Raw genomic sequence first — 17,487 nt, 5'->3', positions numbered from 1 at the left:
CAAACTGTTTACAGCACCATCAAAATATCTTTACTCTTAAAAAATAAATCTTTATTCAGCGAAAATAAAAGCATTTTCTCTCTTTGAGTTTGTGCCTCCTAGACTTGTTTTACTCCTGGCAACAGCCAGAATGAGTCTCTGCAGTTTTCTTGGCAAGGTTTTTCAGAAGTGCCTTGCCTACTTCCTAGGGCTGAGATAAAATGACTGGCTCAAGGTCACACAGCTGTCTTTGGAACTCAAGCAGGACTAGAACTAATGCCTTAACAACTACATCAAGCTGGCTCTCTGCAAATGATATCTGTGGGGGATCTCTCCCCCCCCCCCAGATAACTGTGGTTTTTTTTAAATGGAGGAATGTGGCATAAAGAATGAAAATGAAAGTATTAAGGTTGGCCAAAAATCTAAGAAACATTTCCATTTGCTGTGGCTGAAGATCCTGTCCAGATTTCCAAAGGAATTCCCAATAAGGAATATAGAGTATTCTAATATTTAAAATGAGACACTGTTGTCAGATTTAGTTTCAGGAGATAAAATAAAGCTGGCAACAATAAAGGTTTGCTGCCATCCTCAGTATTGTTCTGCTAACAGACTACAGGGCCATCCCAAAGTGCCAGAAATTTCATTATCTAGTCAGCTAAGTGATCTGATGAGGAAGTAAATTGTGTAGCTACTGAATCTGCTGTTGTCATTAAACCAGGAGGGTGAGCTCACCACACAGAAAACAAGAGACATGACTCAAAATGATAATGGCAGGTTGGAACAATGAGTTGAACCTATTGTGAGCTTTAATTGAGCTATCAAAAATTAAAAATGAGAGCCAGACTATAGTTGCATTCATGAGCTGGGCGGCCATATAAATTGATTTAATAAACATTTGGACAATGAATACATCATCAAAAAAGCACAACAAAGAATGTTCTTTCTGCGCCAACTCAGGAAGCTAAAACTGCCCAAGGAGCTGCTGATACAGTTCTACAGAGGAATCATTGGGTCTGTCATCTGCATCTCTATAACTGTCTGGTTTGGTTCTGCAACCCAATAAGACCAACAGAGACTTCAGAGGATAATCAGAACTGCAGAAAAAAAAATTGCTGCCAATCTGCCTTCTATTGAGGATCTGTATTCTGCATGAGTCAAAAAGAGGGCGGTGAAAATATTTACTGACCCCTCGCATCCTGGACATAAACTGTTTCAACTCCTACCCTCAAAACATCGCTACAGAGCACTGCACACCAAGACAACTAGACACAAGAACAGTTTTCCCCCGAACGCCATCACTCTACTAAACAAATAATTCCCTCAACACTGTCAAACTTTTTACTAAGTCTGCACTTCTATTTCTACTAGTTTTTTCTCATCATTCCTATCACCCATTTCCTCCCACTCAGGACTGTATGACTGTAAACTTGTTGCTTGTATTCTAAGATTTTTATTAATATTGTTTCCTCATTGCTTATTTGACCCCTATGACAATCATTAAGTGTTGTACCACAGGTTTCTTGACAAATGTATATTTTCTTTTATGTACACTGAGAGCATATGCACCAAGACAAATTCCTTGTGTGTCCAATCACACTTGGCCAATAAAGAATTCTATTCCATTCTATTCTATTCTATTCTATTGCATTGCATTCTATTCTATTGCATTCTATTCTAATCCATTCCATTCCATTGGGTCTTGACAATACAGAGGGTCTTCACTTAACAACCACTCATCTGTAACTGAACTTACGATGGTATTGAAGGAAGTTCCAATCCTTACAGCATTCTGCAGTCATATGATTGCTACTTGTGATCTTCACTGCTGGCTTCAGCCAAACAGTCAATGAGAAGGACCGCAAGAAGCTGCAAATGCCAATCATGTGATGGCAGGCTTAACAATGTCTTGGGATTTGCTTAATGAGGGCAATTGGGAAGGCCAGCATTTCTGCTGCTACACTTTCATGTGATATCACACTTTACAACCATATTGTTTAACCCTGAAAACTCCAGCCCCAATGACTTGTTTACTGAGGTCCACCCGTAGACATGAAAATATTTTAAGGTACAGTGATCCCCCGATTATCGCGAGGGTTCCGTTCCAAGACCCCTCGCGATAATCGATAACTCGCGATGTAGCGGCACGGAAGTAAAAACACCATCTGCGCATGCGCGCCCCTTTTTCCATGGCCGCACATGCGCAGATGGTGGAGTTTGCGTGTGGGCGGCAGGGAAGACCCTTCGGCCGCCCAACAGCTGATCTGCTCCGCAGCGCGGCAGCAGCGAGGAGCCGAAGATGGGGTTTCCCCGTTGCCCAGGCAACGGGGAAACCCCATCTTCGGCTCCTCGCTGCTGCCGCGCTGCGGAGCAGATCAGCTGTTGGGCGGCCGAAGGAACCTTCCCTGGGTCTTCCCGCCGCCCAGGCAAAGGGGAAACCCCAAGATCGCTTGCCGCTTGCCGGTCACCCGCTCGCCCGGCCGCTCGCTTGCCGCTTGCCCGTTCGCCTGCCCGCCCGGCTGCTCGCTTGCCGCTTGCCGCTTGCCCGTTCGCCCGCCCGGCTGCTCGCTTGCCGCTCGAGAGCAAGAGGGGGAGAGATAGAGAAAGAGAGAGAAGGAAAGAAAGAGATGAGAGAGGGAGGAAGAGAGTGTGAGAGAGGAAGAAGCAAGATAGAGAAAGAGAGAGAGAAAGAAAGATGAGAAAGGAAGGGAGTGACGTCATCGGGTGGAAAAATCGCGATATAGCGATTCGCAATGATCAGGATCGCGAAACTCGGGGGATCACTGTATTCCAAACAGAACGTGTGACTCTGTTATTAATTTTCATCTATGAGTGCAATCACAGTCTGTATTGCATGGGAAATAGTTATCCCACCGTAATTTGTTAAATCAGGCTTCAGTCAGGGAAATATGTCAAATTTACCACACTGAAATAAAACAGAAACATATCACAAAGAGGAAACTTGATGAGCAATCTGGAAAAGAAGCCTCAGTCTTCAAGACTCAGAAAGATGTAGATAACTCAAGGTATCTTAGCTCTAAGATGTTACTTTGCCTCTGTTGTTAGAGATGACAGGACTAGAATCAGTAGATTAAAATTGTAATAAACAGATCTAACAAAACATTAGAAGTACTGAATTAAGGAGGAAAAGAGCCGCAACTAATTTGACTAAAGAGTTATAATCAGAGGCAGGGCGGCCATTTCTCCGTAGAATGAGTAATCTAATTATTAAGATATTTGCATCCCACCAGAAGAACAGCAGAAACTGTAGTGCAAGTACACATGTAGAAAAAAGATGCACTGAAATTAATGCTGGTAACCATTCACAGACTTTCTCATCCTAAATACTAACAATGCCCCAGTTCCCTCAACTCATTACTGTGACACAACTGTCAGGACATTTCCTCATTCCACCCACCAGGAAAGCTAGTTTTTATGCCATACAAGAAGTCTCAGTGTTGCCAAGATACAGCCTAGAACCTGTTGGCTCAGATTTAACACAAAAATTCAGTTGGGAGATGAAAGAATCCCTCTCTTTTTCTAAAAAAAAGTTTTACTAATTAGTCCCATCTGAATTCAAAGAAGAGTATGAAGTTTGCAGGCAATCAGAATGTGTTGAAAGAAAATGAAGGAATGCCTAACACCGAGATTATACTCCTCCAAATATGAAATATTTGCCATCCAAATATGAAATAAAGAAGCAGAAATAATTAACCCTTCAGTGTCAACAAGGTTTGATCAACTGTAATTGGTGCTAATGGATTTTGCACTAGTGCCCTGGGAAATCTTTATTTTCAACAAATGGCAATTCTGTTTCCTCTCTCGCCAAATACAGTATCACAAAGAACTGCTGTATTTTTTTCGGAGTATAAAACTCACCAGAGTATAAGACGCACCTTAGTTTTGGGGGAAGAAAATAGGGGAAAGAATCTGCTTACCAGATATTCATCTGGCTAACATCCTTAGTCTGGTCAGTTTCAGCACATTATTTTATCCCCTGGTTAGGGCTTTTTAAAAAAAAGAAAGTAACAATGGAAGAGTTTGCAAGCCAGTAAGAGCTGGGAACATTGTTAGAACCTGGTTAGGGCTGGAAAGAAACTTACTTGGAGTAAGTTAGAGTAATGAAAAAAGCTCTGCAAAGACTTAGAGCTTGGAAAACATTCTTAGCAGAGAGTAACAATAGAATAGAATTACTTATTGGCCAAGTGTGATTGGACACACAAAGAATTTGTCTTGGTGCATATGCTCTCATATGAAAGATCTTGCAAGCCTATAAGAGCTGGGATCATTGTTAGCACATGGTTAGGGCTGGAAACAAACATTTGGAGCATGCAGAACAATAAAAAAACCCTACAAAAACAGGGTTTGGAAAGAAACATTTGGAGTAAGTTAGAGTAATGAAAAAAACTGCGAAGACAGGGCTTCGGAAACATTCTTAGCAAAGAGTAACAATGAAAGAGCTGAGAACATCGTTAGCACCTGGTTAGGACTTGAAAGAAACTTACTTGGAATAATTTAGAGTAATGAAAAAACTCTGCCAAGACTTAGAGCTTGGAAAACATTCTTCAGAGACAGTAAAGATGAAAGAACCTGCAAGATAATAGCTGGGAAGATAGTTAGCACCTAGTTAGGGCTGAGTGGAAAAAGCTTCGGAAAAAGAAGCATTCAGAGCATAAGATGCACCTGAATATTCAGCCTCTTTTAGGGAGGAAAAAGGTGCATCTTATAGTCTGAAAAATAGGGTAATTCTGAACTAGGTTTTCTAAGGTACAATGTCTTTGTGCCAGGAACCATGAGGATTAGTAGGCTTGCTTTGTTTAAATGCCTTTGATTAATGAAGCTTACAACCCTTTTTGTGTTACATTTTTCCACAATCACATTTGTTTTCCTCTAGTCTAGGAGGTTAGTGCACACAATTTTACAAAAAACTTAGTTGATATTTTAGCATGGACAACTGAACTATTAATGGGAAAGTAAGTTCTATCTTAATGCTTCACAATTAAAACTGTTAGGGGGGAAAACTAAAGGCTTAAGTACATATAAGTCTGCAAATACTATGAAGTGGCCTAACTACACATCAGAGAGAAAAGAATGCTTCCCATACCATAGGCAATTAGGGTCTGTAAGCATCTAACAAAGCAAATTAAGATTATAAACTACCAATATTATTCTTGTAGCTCTTTTACATACAATGTAATCAATGTATTTTCACAGTAGGTATGAGCAGCATTAATGTGAAAATGTTAATTGAGAATTTATATTTCTAAGCTGGGAATGGTAGAAAGAAATGTGCAAGTAATGTCAAACAAGATGACCTTTAATTTAATGTAATAGAAAAAAGATTCTATTTGAACTAGGGTATTACACTTTGTGACATACTCTACAATTTGTTAATGCTGAAACATAAATTATAAGGAGTATCTATAAACCCTTAAGTAGTTATTTAGCTTCCATTTTCAGGCAATTATTTCTGCAAAGTAATAATAGTATTTGTTCTGCCCTTCTAAGTAAGATAAATTGAAGAATTATAGTGTATATAGCCATTATTTGAAAAACAATTACAGTATCATCATGTTATTAGAATGTTTGTTTCAGGAGATTTGAAAAAGAGTCATTCTGGAAACAGGAGTCCAAACAGTTCAAATATACTAATACAGTATACAAAAATATTTTGTTTTCACACTCAAAATAATTTCTTCAAGGGCTCTGCACTCAAATTACAATCTACATATTTCAAACATTTTATTTTGAGCACAGAGAAAGATATTTCTGTTTCAAAGCACTTAGAACATTTCCTGAACTTGCATTGTTCTTCTGTACAGCAATATGACTGATGGTCTCTCTTGCCTTTTACAACTGGAGTGTTCTCTTTCCAGTTTTCGTGCCTGGACCAGGACAAAACTGGGAGCCAACTATTGCTATTGGTTAAAGCCCAATAGCAAGAGCAAGAGCACTTAGACATTGGCTGCCGATCAGTTTCCGGTCACAATTCAAAGTGTTGGTCATGACCTTTAAAGCCCTACATGGCATTGGACCAGAGTACCTCCTGAACCGCCTGCTACCGCACGAATCCCAGCGGCCGATAAGGTCCCACAGAGTTGGCCTTCTCCAGGTCCCGTCGACTAAACAATGTCGTCTGGCGGGCCCCCGGCGAAAAGCCTTCTCTGTGGCGGCCCCGACCCTCTGGAATCAACTCCCCCCGGAGATTAGAACTGCTCCCACCTTCCTTGTCTTCCGTAAACTACTTAAGACCCACCTATACCGCCAGGCATGGGGGATTTGAGACATCTTTCCCCCAGGCTCATTATAATTTATGTTTGGTATGTATGTGCTGTTGGTTTTTAATTATGATAGGGTTTTTAGTTATTTTTAATATTAGGTTTGTGCCATTATAATATTGTTTTTATCATTGTTGTGAGCCGCCCCGAGTCTTCGGAGAGGGGCGGCATACAAATCTAATAAATTATTATTAATTATTATTATTATTATATACTGCTTCTTAGTGCTTTACAGCCTTCTCTAAATAGTTTACAGTGTCCGCATATTGCCCTCACAATCTGGCTCCTCATTTTACCAAGAATGGAAAACTGAGTCAACTATGCTACTATGGCTAATAAAACCATCTGAACGGTAGTGATTTGGAACAAAGCAGCACAAATTTTAAAAATACAGGAGCCTTTGAGGGAGTTTCTCTAGAACTCAAAAGAGTAGGGGGGGGGACATAAGGAAGGAGGGGGGAAAATTAGGAATTGCTACAAGGGAGTCATGTGTTAATGCTTCTGCTACCAGTGCTATGTGTCTGACAGCTTGTTTGCTTGTGAGGCAAACTATACTTTCATTCCCATTGGGAGGAGAAGGTGATGTTTTATGGGTTTTATGTTGTGGATTTTTAATGCTATAAACTGACCAGTGTTACCATGTATGAGTTGGATAGTCATATACATTTGTTTAATTATTATTCAATGGATGGAAATAATATAGATAATTGATGTGATAGTACCAGGGGATAATACAACACAAGACAAAGAATTGGACATTTCAAAGTATCATGAATTTCAAACTGAAACATTATGGCATAAACCAGCCATGGTGATTCAATAGTTAGTGGCATTACAGGGTATCATATTAAAAGTATTGAATGGCATTTAGAAAATCTGTGCGTTGAAAAAATGTCCATCTATCCATTTCATAAGGCCACACTATTTGGATCTACAAATATACATAGATATATTATGATATCTTGAACTGAAGGTGAATGAAGGCCAGCACCAATTAAAGAACTGGCCGCTGTGACTGTTCTGAACAAATAATATTTCCAAGTGATTCCTGAAACTGGAGTTACACAGAAAATATATCAAACAAGATCAAGAAGTAGTTAGCTGTAACTAAATCAGGTGATCCTTTTTTAATGACTTTATGCAGCAGTGGGTTACGAGCCGGACCGCTAAATTGTGCTCACCACGGCAGTTTGTAAGTGCTTGCGTGGCCACCTGTGGAGGTAACAAAATCACGCACGGAACCGCAGGTGCGCCCATGTTTCGGCATGCACGGAACAAAAAACCTCACCGAAACACGGGCACACCTGTGGTTCTGTGCATGATTTTGTTACCTCCACAGAAGCAAAATCACGTTGGCCCCACAAGCACTTATGAGCCGCAGCGGCAACCACAATTTAGCGTTCCGGCCCACCACTCTCTTTATGCCTAGAGAGTGTTTGAAGTTACAATGGATCCCCAGAAAGATACTTACGATCCAGATTCAGAGTTCAAATATCAACCCCCAACATGGTCATATGAATATACATTTTCGTGTTTAGCAACCAGTCCACATTTATGACCATTTGCAGCAACCAATGGTTACATGGATGAAATTTCTAACATTTTTGCCAGATATTGACATTTACTTCTACTCTCTAGCCAAAAACACCCACTGTGAATAACCAGTTCACTTAATGATTCTGATGTTTGCTTAACAACCATGATGCTCATTTAACAATTGTGGCAGTCACTTACTGACCACCACAAAATATGTAGTAAAATAAAGTCAATCACACGATGACTACTTAGTGACTGGCATGATTTACGATTGTAATTCTGGTCTTAATTACAATTTAAAACACCAGAGTCCAGAAAGTATCTTACAATTAATTTAGATTGTAGTGGCAAGACTAAAAAATATTCAACCCCAGATTCAAAATCTCCTTCAAACTTTGAAAGATAGATGAGTGTAAGTTCTACTGCTAATTCTATTATGAGTCACCAAAATGAAATGCTCTGTTTTACAGACTCCATTAATAATGGATTCAATATAACACTCACCCTTGATCAAATATTTATAACTGTTCCAGCTGCCTGTAGCTCTAAACAATAATCTGGCAGTGATTTTGAATTCAAATAGACTGTATGTTATACGTTACATGTTCTATATTGGAAAATCCATGTATAATTAACAAGTATTAGCAATTATTAAAAATAATTTCAATTAAAAATACAGTACAATTCAATAATTTACAAATTCCCAGGAAAAGACTTTCTTAGTTTGTGCCCTGGGATTTTCAGCTGGCATGCAGTTTTTGGTTTTTGTTTTAAATACAGCCATTGGGTGTGTTAATGGGAAAAGCAAACTCAACAGCTAACAAAACCTGAAAGGAGCATCCTGACAAACAGCAGCTATTGCCTCCCACCTAACACTTCAGCCATTCAACTGCAGCAAAAGAAAAGGAAGAGGTAACTCTTTCTGAAGGTCATTTTTAAAATGAAATTATACCATTTCAAATCTACACCAAAGAAACATACAACTACTCCCAATGCCGGGGGGAGGGTCATTTATAATTTTATACCTGTCCCAAAAGTGAGCTGCTCTGGAAGTAAAGAATTAGGTCAGGTTTATGGGCTGAATCTATTCATTCACTTACTTGGACAATCAAATGATGGGAAAGGAGCAAGACCTCTGATGTCATCTATTCTATATGACAATATCTGTCCCATGTTTGGTCCATCTGCCCTTATACTGTTTCCTGTATTTTATCTTAGGATGGATATATGTTTATCCCAGGCATGTTTAAATTCAGTTACTGTGGATTTACCAACCACGTCTGCTGGAAGTTTGTTCGAAGCATCTACTACTCTTTCAGTAAAATAATATTTTCTCACGTTGCTTCTGATCTGTCCCCCAACTAACCTCAGATTGTGCCCCCTTGTTTAACCCTTTAACATATTTAAACATGGGACAAATATTGTCATATAGAATAGATGACATCAGAGATCTTCTTCTGCCGTCAATCTTCCACGTTTCTATGTTTCTATGTCAGGTGTAGTGGCGAACATGTTCCTCTTTGTTTTGTCTTGCATAGGCAAAAACAACCCTTGTATGACCAATTTAAGACTCAGTGCAAGTCCTATCTTGCTCTATAGGCGTGATGGCGAACCTATGGCACATATGTCACAGGTGGCACGTGGAGCCATATTGGAGGGCATGCAAAGTATTGCCCTGTGTCAGCTGTAGCACGCATGCACGTGCTCACCAGATGATTTTTGGCCTTCTTTTGGGTAGTTTTTATTGTCCCCATGCTTCAGGAGCCTTCCTTGAAGACTGGGGATGGCAAAAAAGGGCCCAACGGGCCAGCCTTTTTCACTCTCCCCAGGCATCAGGGAAGCCTCCTGAAGCATGGGGATGGCAAAAAATGACCCAACAGGAAATTTGTTTCCGAACAAACGGCCATTTGGCTGTTTTTCGGTATGCCTGGGCTTCAGGAGTCCATTGAGGCCTGTGTGCATGGGGGGGGGGCATTGCGGGGGTTGTGCACATGTGTAGGGGGAGGCCATGGGTGCTAGCAGGAGCACACCCTTTCGACACATGAGCCAAAAAATGTTTGCCATCACTGCTCTATAGCAAGTGGCTTTAAATTTGCAACTTTAAGATTTGTGGACTTCAACTCCCCTAATTCTTCAACCACCAAAGTCATTTGGGAAAGTGGGAAGGAAAATTGCCAAGTTTGCAGTCCCCTATTCTACAGCTAGGAAAGGGCAAAGTAGCCACAACAAGCTTTCTTTCCAGCAGTCAAGGTGGTTCCTTACAAGAGCAGCTCGGCTCTTAGTTGGCTGGTCTGCAATTTTCTCCTTTTCAGCAGCCAAAGCAGCAACCACACAAAGACTGATTAGATAGAGAAGTTGCATTTAATTACAACTTGATGAGATTGATTCTTTAGTTGTCCAGGATGATTTCCATCTTTATAATATGAAACAAATTGCCTCAGCTAAATAATAAACATTTATAGAGAAAACTACCTAAACTGCTGCACTACAAAATTTACAGTTACAAAAAGGAAGCTGTAAGATGCAAATTACTTCCATTTGTGAGGTTGCTTCTATTAAAGGTAATTAAATGAAGGTCAAAAGAATTAATATGTATATGTAAATTATACCAATGCACACCTACATACACACATACATACATAATGCCAACATTTTGAATGGTGCTAACTACAGATTGGCACAGAGCCCAAGAGTGGCCCCTATGCCAACTTTAGTGTCCATGGGCATTGACTCTAATTTATGTCCATTTTGTAAGGGCTGAAAGGTAAAATTATCTGCAAAGACTATCAATAGAGGAACTTCTCCATTGAGTGCCAAAGGCACCCAGTTTAACTGCTCTTTATATCTGAAAGGAAAATAGCATGGTGGCTCTCTAAATTAGGACTTGAAGTAGCAGTGTAAGAAGTCAACAAGCAGCAGCTATTTAGATGTTTGATAATGTGAGTCATTTTGTGGGCACTTTTCAACTTAAATTTGCAACGAAACAAACAACATATGATTACTTTAAATAAGTACAATTTTTATCTCACTAGGGCACTATAAAAAAAGGTAGCATATGTGCATGTGTATCCTATTCAATGCAACTGGGACAACAGGAATTGCCATTGCTAAGCAATGTAGTCCTACTTTAAGAAATTCCTATTCCAATTGTCATGGTAGTTAAAAGGCTACCTGTATACCAAACTGACCTCATAATTGAGAGCTGGTAATCCTGCATAAGTTTATTATGGAGTGTGTATGATGTTAATCTAGTTTATTGTCTCTGGTGTAAATTTTCTCTATGCAAGCTCAGTAGTTGTCACGTCTTAAGAAAAAGAACAAGCTAATCTTATGGCTAATGTAGTCTTATAATTGCCATTCCATTTTTCTATTGGAACTTTGTTGTAATCATAGGTTCATAGGCACTGAACTTTGGGATGGAATATTGCTGAAGGGTGATGTTTTAGCCTAATGGGTGCTGTATAAACCTTATTCTTCCTCTATTGAAAGGAAGCAAAGTCCACGCTGAGTAAGCAAGCTGCAGAATCCATGACCACGTGGAAAATAATTAACTTGATATACAGCATGAAGATAACGTATAGCTAACTTCCATATAAGGAAATATATGCCTTACTCCCATTCCTTTCATCAATAAACACACAATCCAGGAAAAGGCAATGAATGGAGCTTCCATTAATTATCTATAGGGAAGTCACGAGGAGGTTGCCTTATACAGCGCATGAGTGAATGGTAGTTGGGGGATGGCTTAATGTATGTGGCGTTCGAGAATTGCTTATTCTGTACCACATGTCAGGAAAAGTGAAATACAATAAAAGGAGAGATCTCAATACAATCGAGGTCGTCTCATTGAGAAAATTTTCTCCGTTGCTTCATTTTGATGTGGCAATTATGGCACCCTGTGCCTCCCTAGAGGTCAGCCCACTGGGGGAGGGCTGTTTGCCTTCAGAACTTATTCTGAAATCCTGCCTATATTTTTAATGCTTGTGTTCTTTCCTCCATTTTGCTTTAGCTACATAAAATTAAAGGGAATATTGACGTTCACTTGTTTTAAAAGAGGCATTTGATTCCATTTATTTATTGTAAGATTAATCTTCTTACATAAAAGTAGAGATGATTACTCTTACCACAAGGCTATAAAGTCAGAAGAAATGGTACTATAACATTCATTTTCTTTTATCATTTCTCTCCTTTTCTTCGTTCCCAGGTGATGGGATACCTGTCGCTTTTATATGCTGGGTCATGTGGAGGAGAACAGGTAATGGTGTCATTCTGGAAGATAGGAAGGGGCAATGAGAATTGCCAAGCTGCCACCCTGACTCAGGAATTGGACCTAGGATATGTAAGGCTCAGTTCTGCTACTGTACTTATGTATTTGTTAAAAAGGGGAAAGGGGGGAAAGGAAAGGGAAGAAAAAGGAAACATTAGCCCGTTTCATAATCTTTCATAGTCCATTTTAAGCCCATTGAAATAAAACTATTCAGCAAAGATCACTCAGATTTGCATAGTGAATTTCATTATCTTAGAAGAAATTAATTTTGCACATTACATCAAATGCACTTTTCAACCAAATATCTGCTTTGCAATAGTACTACTGACAATATCATAAATAATGCAAGATATTTATCAAGGGCAAACAACATGCAAGCTAGAGTTTTGCTGAGAACTCATATAATGCCTTATATACTGCTCAAAAAAATAAAGGGACCACTCAAATAACACATCCTAGATCTGAATGAATGAAATATTCTCACTGAATACTTTGTTCTGTACAAAGTTGAATGTGCACAGCAGCATGTAAAATTGACTGTCAATCAATGTTGCTTCCTAAGTGGACAGTTTGATTTCACAAAAGTTTGATTTACTTTTTTGAGCAGTGTATATTCCTTCTGTTGACGGTGGCATTATGCAGTCAAAGCTCTGTTTATAAGCTACAACAAATGGTCCACTGAATTATGCCACGTTGTAAAGCAAAAACGCTCAAAACCTAACATCCTCAGTCCTCCCTGAATGTACACAACGAAGAAAAACACAAAGTACAGTGGGAAAATTCCATTCAAGCACATGTCAAAGGAGAGATCCTTTTCGGTTTTTTAAATGAATGATTTCTGACAACTTAATACAGTATACACTTTCTCAATAAGATGTCCTTCAGATATGTGGAAACATATCCTTTGAAACTGCTGGTATACTAGCTGAAAATTCTGCAAATCAGAATCCCAAATAGTTGTCAAAGCACTAGGGGGAAACAGATACAGTGTATACAGCAAGCTTATTTTTCTCTTTTTGACAGCAAACATCAAAAACTTTAATGTCCTGAGTAGAAGAAATCATTCTGTACTTGAAATACAGAATAACTACTGTACTTTATTTCTTCTAAGAGCTGTTGCTGCACAACTGCTGACAAATAGCTGCTTTTGTAAGCTATGTACCGGTATATGATTCATATAATGTAGGAGGGCAAATTTCATTGAATTAAGCTGTCATAAGGCATAGAATAAACAAAAATCCATTATTTCTTTTCTTGAAACTGCAACATTTATCTTGAAGCATTTTTATGTTTGATTTGTACTATATTTACATTCTGTTTTCTTACATCATGAAGTTACATTCAAAGTAATTATTAAAAAGACTTAATCAATTCCAGTAATACATCAATAACTCATACGTTTATAAATCATAAATTGAGATTACTAGCAGATCTTCACACTGGCTACAAAGGAATATTTTAGTGCTCCTGTTAGTTGGTGGTTTAAATAGAAAGCTTGGAGATTAAATACAGAATATAGAATAAATAGTTCCCTCTGAAAAATAGCAAAGACAATTTTTTTTGGTTGGTTTGCTCCTCTTCCAGCTGCCAACCAAAGTGCTTCTTTCTATATGACTTCTATAGAGCAGTTTTTATTTTTATTTTTTTAATTTCTTTTTATTGTTTTCATAAGTACATATATCACATTTTGTTTGTTCAGTTTACAGATCTTGTCCAACTTTTTTACCTGTTCTTAATTATGTTAAGTCTTATAAGTAATAGTATGCAATAAAGTACAGAATAAAACCATACAAAAGGCATTTGTTATTTACGATTTGTACTGCAATTCTGTATCATATTATACAAGAAATTTCTTCTGAATCCATTCGTGCCAATTACACCACATATTTTTAAATTCATTAATTCTATTTCCCTTAAGTAAGTTTGTCATCTCGTCCATTTCTGCACATGAGTATATCTTGTCTATTATTAAGTTTGTATTAGGAGTCTGTTCATTTCTCCATGTTTGCGCTATCGCAATTCTAGTAGCTGTGTTTATATGTGTCAATAAGAAAAGTGTTTGCTTAGAGTATGATCTTTTCCAAATTCCAAGAAGCATGCCCTCGGGTGAATATTCTATTTCTTCCTTTGTAATTTCCTTGAGCCAATTGTGAATGGTTTCCCAGATTTTTTGAATTTTAGAACAGGACCACCACATATGGAAAAAAGTACCTTTTTCTTTTTTACATTTCCAGTAATGCCGGCGGTAAATACCATCTGTATAGGAGCTTATAATAATTTTCTTTATATGCTGAGGATAAAGTAATTTTAGTTATTACATTCCATGTTTTTTCCCATTCTGCTATATGAATTTCTATAGAGCAGTTTTTAATTGAGGAAGTTGGATCAGGGGGCTGAAAGGAACAACCATATTTTTCATTTCTCCAACATGTATTCTGCTCGTCTACTCTAGACTTCAATCAAGAGCTTTGCATTCCAATTTTATACTCTGAATCAAAGCTACACATTTTTGAAAACATTAGAGTTTGTCAGTGTGTGAAACCTTATCCAATTATTTTCTGCACCTGTAACACAGTGTTTAAAACTAGGGTAGAGATTATTTGAAAAGTTCTAAAAGATTTCACTTACCTTTCTTGAACTTATGTACTGGAAGCTTCTTAAGCTGATCCTTTTGAAGACGATTCCTTCTTGCTCTGTGTCTGTCCTGAACAAATTTTGTTATCTTGAAAGACAGGGAAAAAGAAAAGAAGAAAAGTATAAGACTACTCAGTTTATTTTGAGTTACCTAAAGGAGGATGTATAATAGAACTATTTATCAAACACAATAATAAGACTCCTACATGTAACTTGTTATCCAAATCCTCAGCTAACATAATAGATAATGCTTAAACTTTCAGCAGTTATGAACTGCTAAGAAAAACATTTGGCAACTGTAAGAACTACTTCTACTTCTGATGTTCCAAAGATGTGCAACAGACACACAGAATTTCAGATCATTTTTTAAAATCTTGAAATGGTTTAATTTTTGTTTTTATACAGTATATTACGAGATGATAACTCTGCATTGCCCGGGTATTTATAGACATTGAAGAATTCATCTGACAGGGAGCCATTGAGAGGGACTTTTCTTCCCCCTACTCCCATGCCCATCATCCCTGCCCTCTCACTCCCCCCTCCCATGCTCTCCTCTTTCCTGCCCTTTCTCCGATCCTGGCACTTTGGCCTAAATCCACCAGGGGGCACTATTGCCTCTGACAGGGAGCTAATGGGATGGGCCTTCCTTCCTTACTCCTATGCCTATCAGCCCTGTCCTCTCCCTTCCCCCTCCCATGAGTTTTAGGACGCCACACTTGCTCTCTCTAGGACCAGTGATGGCGAACCTTTTTTCCCTTGTGTGCCGAAAGCATGTATGTGTGTGTGCTATTGCACATACACAAGTGCCCATACCCATAATTCAATGCTGGGGATGGCGAAAATGGTCTCCCCCCCCCCCAAGGCCCTCTGGAGGCCTGAAACAGCCCATTTCATCTTAGTCCAGCTGTTTGGAGCGAGTTTGACCTGGTGACACCTGATGAAGTGGACAAGGCCATTACAGCTGTGAATTCTGCCACCCATTTGTTGGACCCATGTCCCTCCTGGCTGGTTTCGGCTAGCAGGGAGGTGACATGGAGTTGGGTCCAGGAGATTACCAACGCTTCTTTGAGGGAGGGGTCTTTCCCAGCTCCCTACAAGGAGGCACTTGTGCGCCCCCTCTTCAAGAAGCCTTCCCTGGATCCGGCCGTATTTAACAACTATTGTCCTGTCTCCAATCTTCCCCATATGGGGAAGGTTGTTGAGAAGGTGGTGTGGCTCCAGTTCCAGCGGTCTATGCATTCTGATGCATTCCCCTTGCAGCCAGGATGTTTAAATGAGTGTGAAGGACTGCAATCCTAATTGCTCCCTGGCAAGTTGGCCACACTCTTTCTCCTGTCATGAGCAATTTTCCTCTATCTAACTGCACATATTTTCTTTTCATATAGAACTACTTATGCTCCATCTCAGCCTCCAGCTTCTGCATTTCGCAGTGTGGATAACATACAACTACATCTCTTGAATTTTAACACAGTTGTGCTCTGAAAAGCAAGAAAGCCTCATACCTACCCTTTCCTGTATGAGAAGTAAATGGCAAAATTTATCTTTTACTCTAAGTACTAGCTACTTTTTGTTCACTTCCTTATATAAAAGAAATGCATGCTCCACTAGCCACACACACAAAAATTCTTAACAAAGAAGGTCTAATACATTAATCTTGCATAATAAAATTCTTGTATTCCAGATACATTTGAAAATATCTGGAATCATAGTTCCCTTAACCTGTAACATAAAAAGGATTTTAAACTTTAATTTGCTGCTATATTCTATGATATTCAAGTTCTAGTCTACTCCAATTCCTAAAACAAACAATGAAAAAAGAACTGTGACAAAAACTATAAGCTTCATATGCCATCAAAAGCAACAAGCGAATTTGAATTAAAATTTGGGTTTATAGAATTGTACATAAAACTTTGTATGTAGCATGCATGGGGATTTATATTCACATTAAACAGAATATAAATACTATCCATAAGGAAGATCTTCTTAAACTGATAAACTATGGAAACTTCAAGTGGAGTGATAACCCAAACAGCTTTTTAAAGCTGTGCTAAAGATTCTAATGTACAGTTTACATAATGCCTGCAATAACTTTCACAAAGGCATACTCTAAACAATAAACATTAAAATAAACTGACTTCAGCAATAAGAAATGTGTTTATATGTGTAGAGAAAATCTAATGATAACATCATGAGAAAAGGTTATACCCACCATGAATATAACTATAAGGATGAGACAGATGCCCACAATTATTAAGAATGGGATTAGATAATATTCCAAAGGAAGGCTGAACTCTGGGATTAGCACAATATGGCCTCTATGAAAGAAAGGAAAAACAATTTATTATAAAAATTCTACTAAAAAGGTTGTACAGAGAAGTATCTATAATACTGTATATGATAAAAAAAAGGAAGTCTAAAAATACTTCATTCTTCTTCTGCTAAGATACTTGATTGTTACATTTGGTTGTTACATTTGTTTGAAGTTTTAAATTTACACATATTACTTTTATATTATATATATACAGTATGTCACAGAATGAGTAAACCCTCTCACATTTTGTAAATATTTAAGTATATGTTTTCATGCGACAACACTGAAAAAATGATACGACTAGAAACATAGAAGACTGATGGCAGAAAAAGACCTCATGGTCAATCTAGTCTGCCCTTATACTATTTCCTGTATTTTATCTTACTATGGATATATGTTTATCCCAGGCATGTTTAAATTCAGTTACTGTGGATTTACCAACCATGTCTGCTGGAAGTTTGTTCCAAGCATCTACTACTCTTTCA

At 38.4% G+C, this 17,487-nt stretch overlaps 1 protein-coding gene across 4 annotated transcripts in view; it reads right to left on the bottom strand.

The window, feature by feature from the left end:
• The window catches only part of RNF13 (ring finger protein 13), a 65,822-nt gene that overhangs the window by 6,297 nt on the left and 42,038 nt on the right, over nt 1-17,487 (bottom strand). For all 4 annotated transcript variants that reach the window (XM_070753423.1, XM_070753424.1, XM_070753425.1 and 1 more), the window contains 2 exons: nt 16,901-17,006; nt 14,686-14,779 (listed from right to left, as the gene is read on the bottom strand). In XM_070753423.1, coding sequence (XP_070609524.1) covers nt 14,686-14,779; nt 16,901-17,006 — 200 coding nt within the window. The remainder of the gene's footprint in view (nt 1-14,685; nt 14,780-16,900; nt 17,007-17,487) is intronic.

The sequence above is a fragment of the Erythrolamprus reginae genome, chromosome 5 (genome assembly GCF_031021105.1).
Source record: "Erythrolamprus reginae isolate rEryReg1 chromosome 5, rEryReg1.hap1, whole genome shotgun sequence".
Lineage (NCBI taxonomy): Eukaryota > Metazoa > Chordata > Lepidosauria > Squamata > Dipsadidae > Erythrolamprus > Erythrolamprus reginae.
The sequence above is the reverse complement of the archived record's forward strand: the minus strand, read 5'-3'. Positions and strand labels throughout refer to the sequence as shown.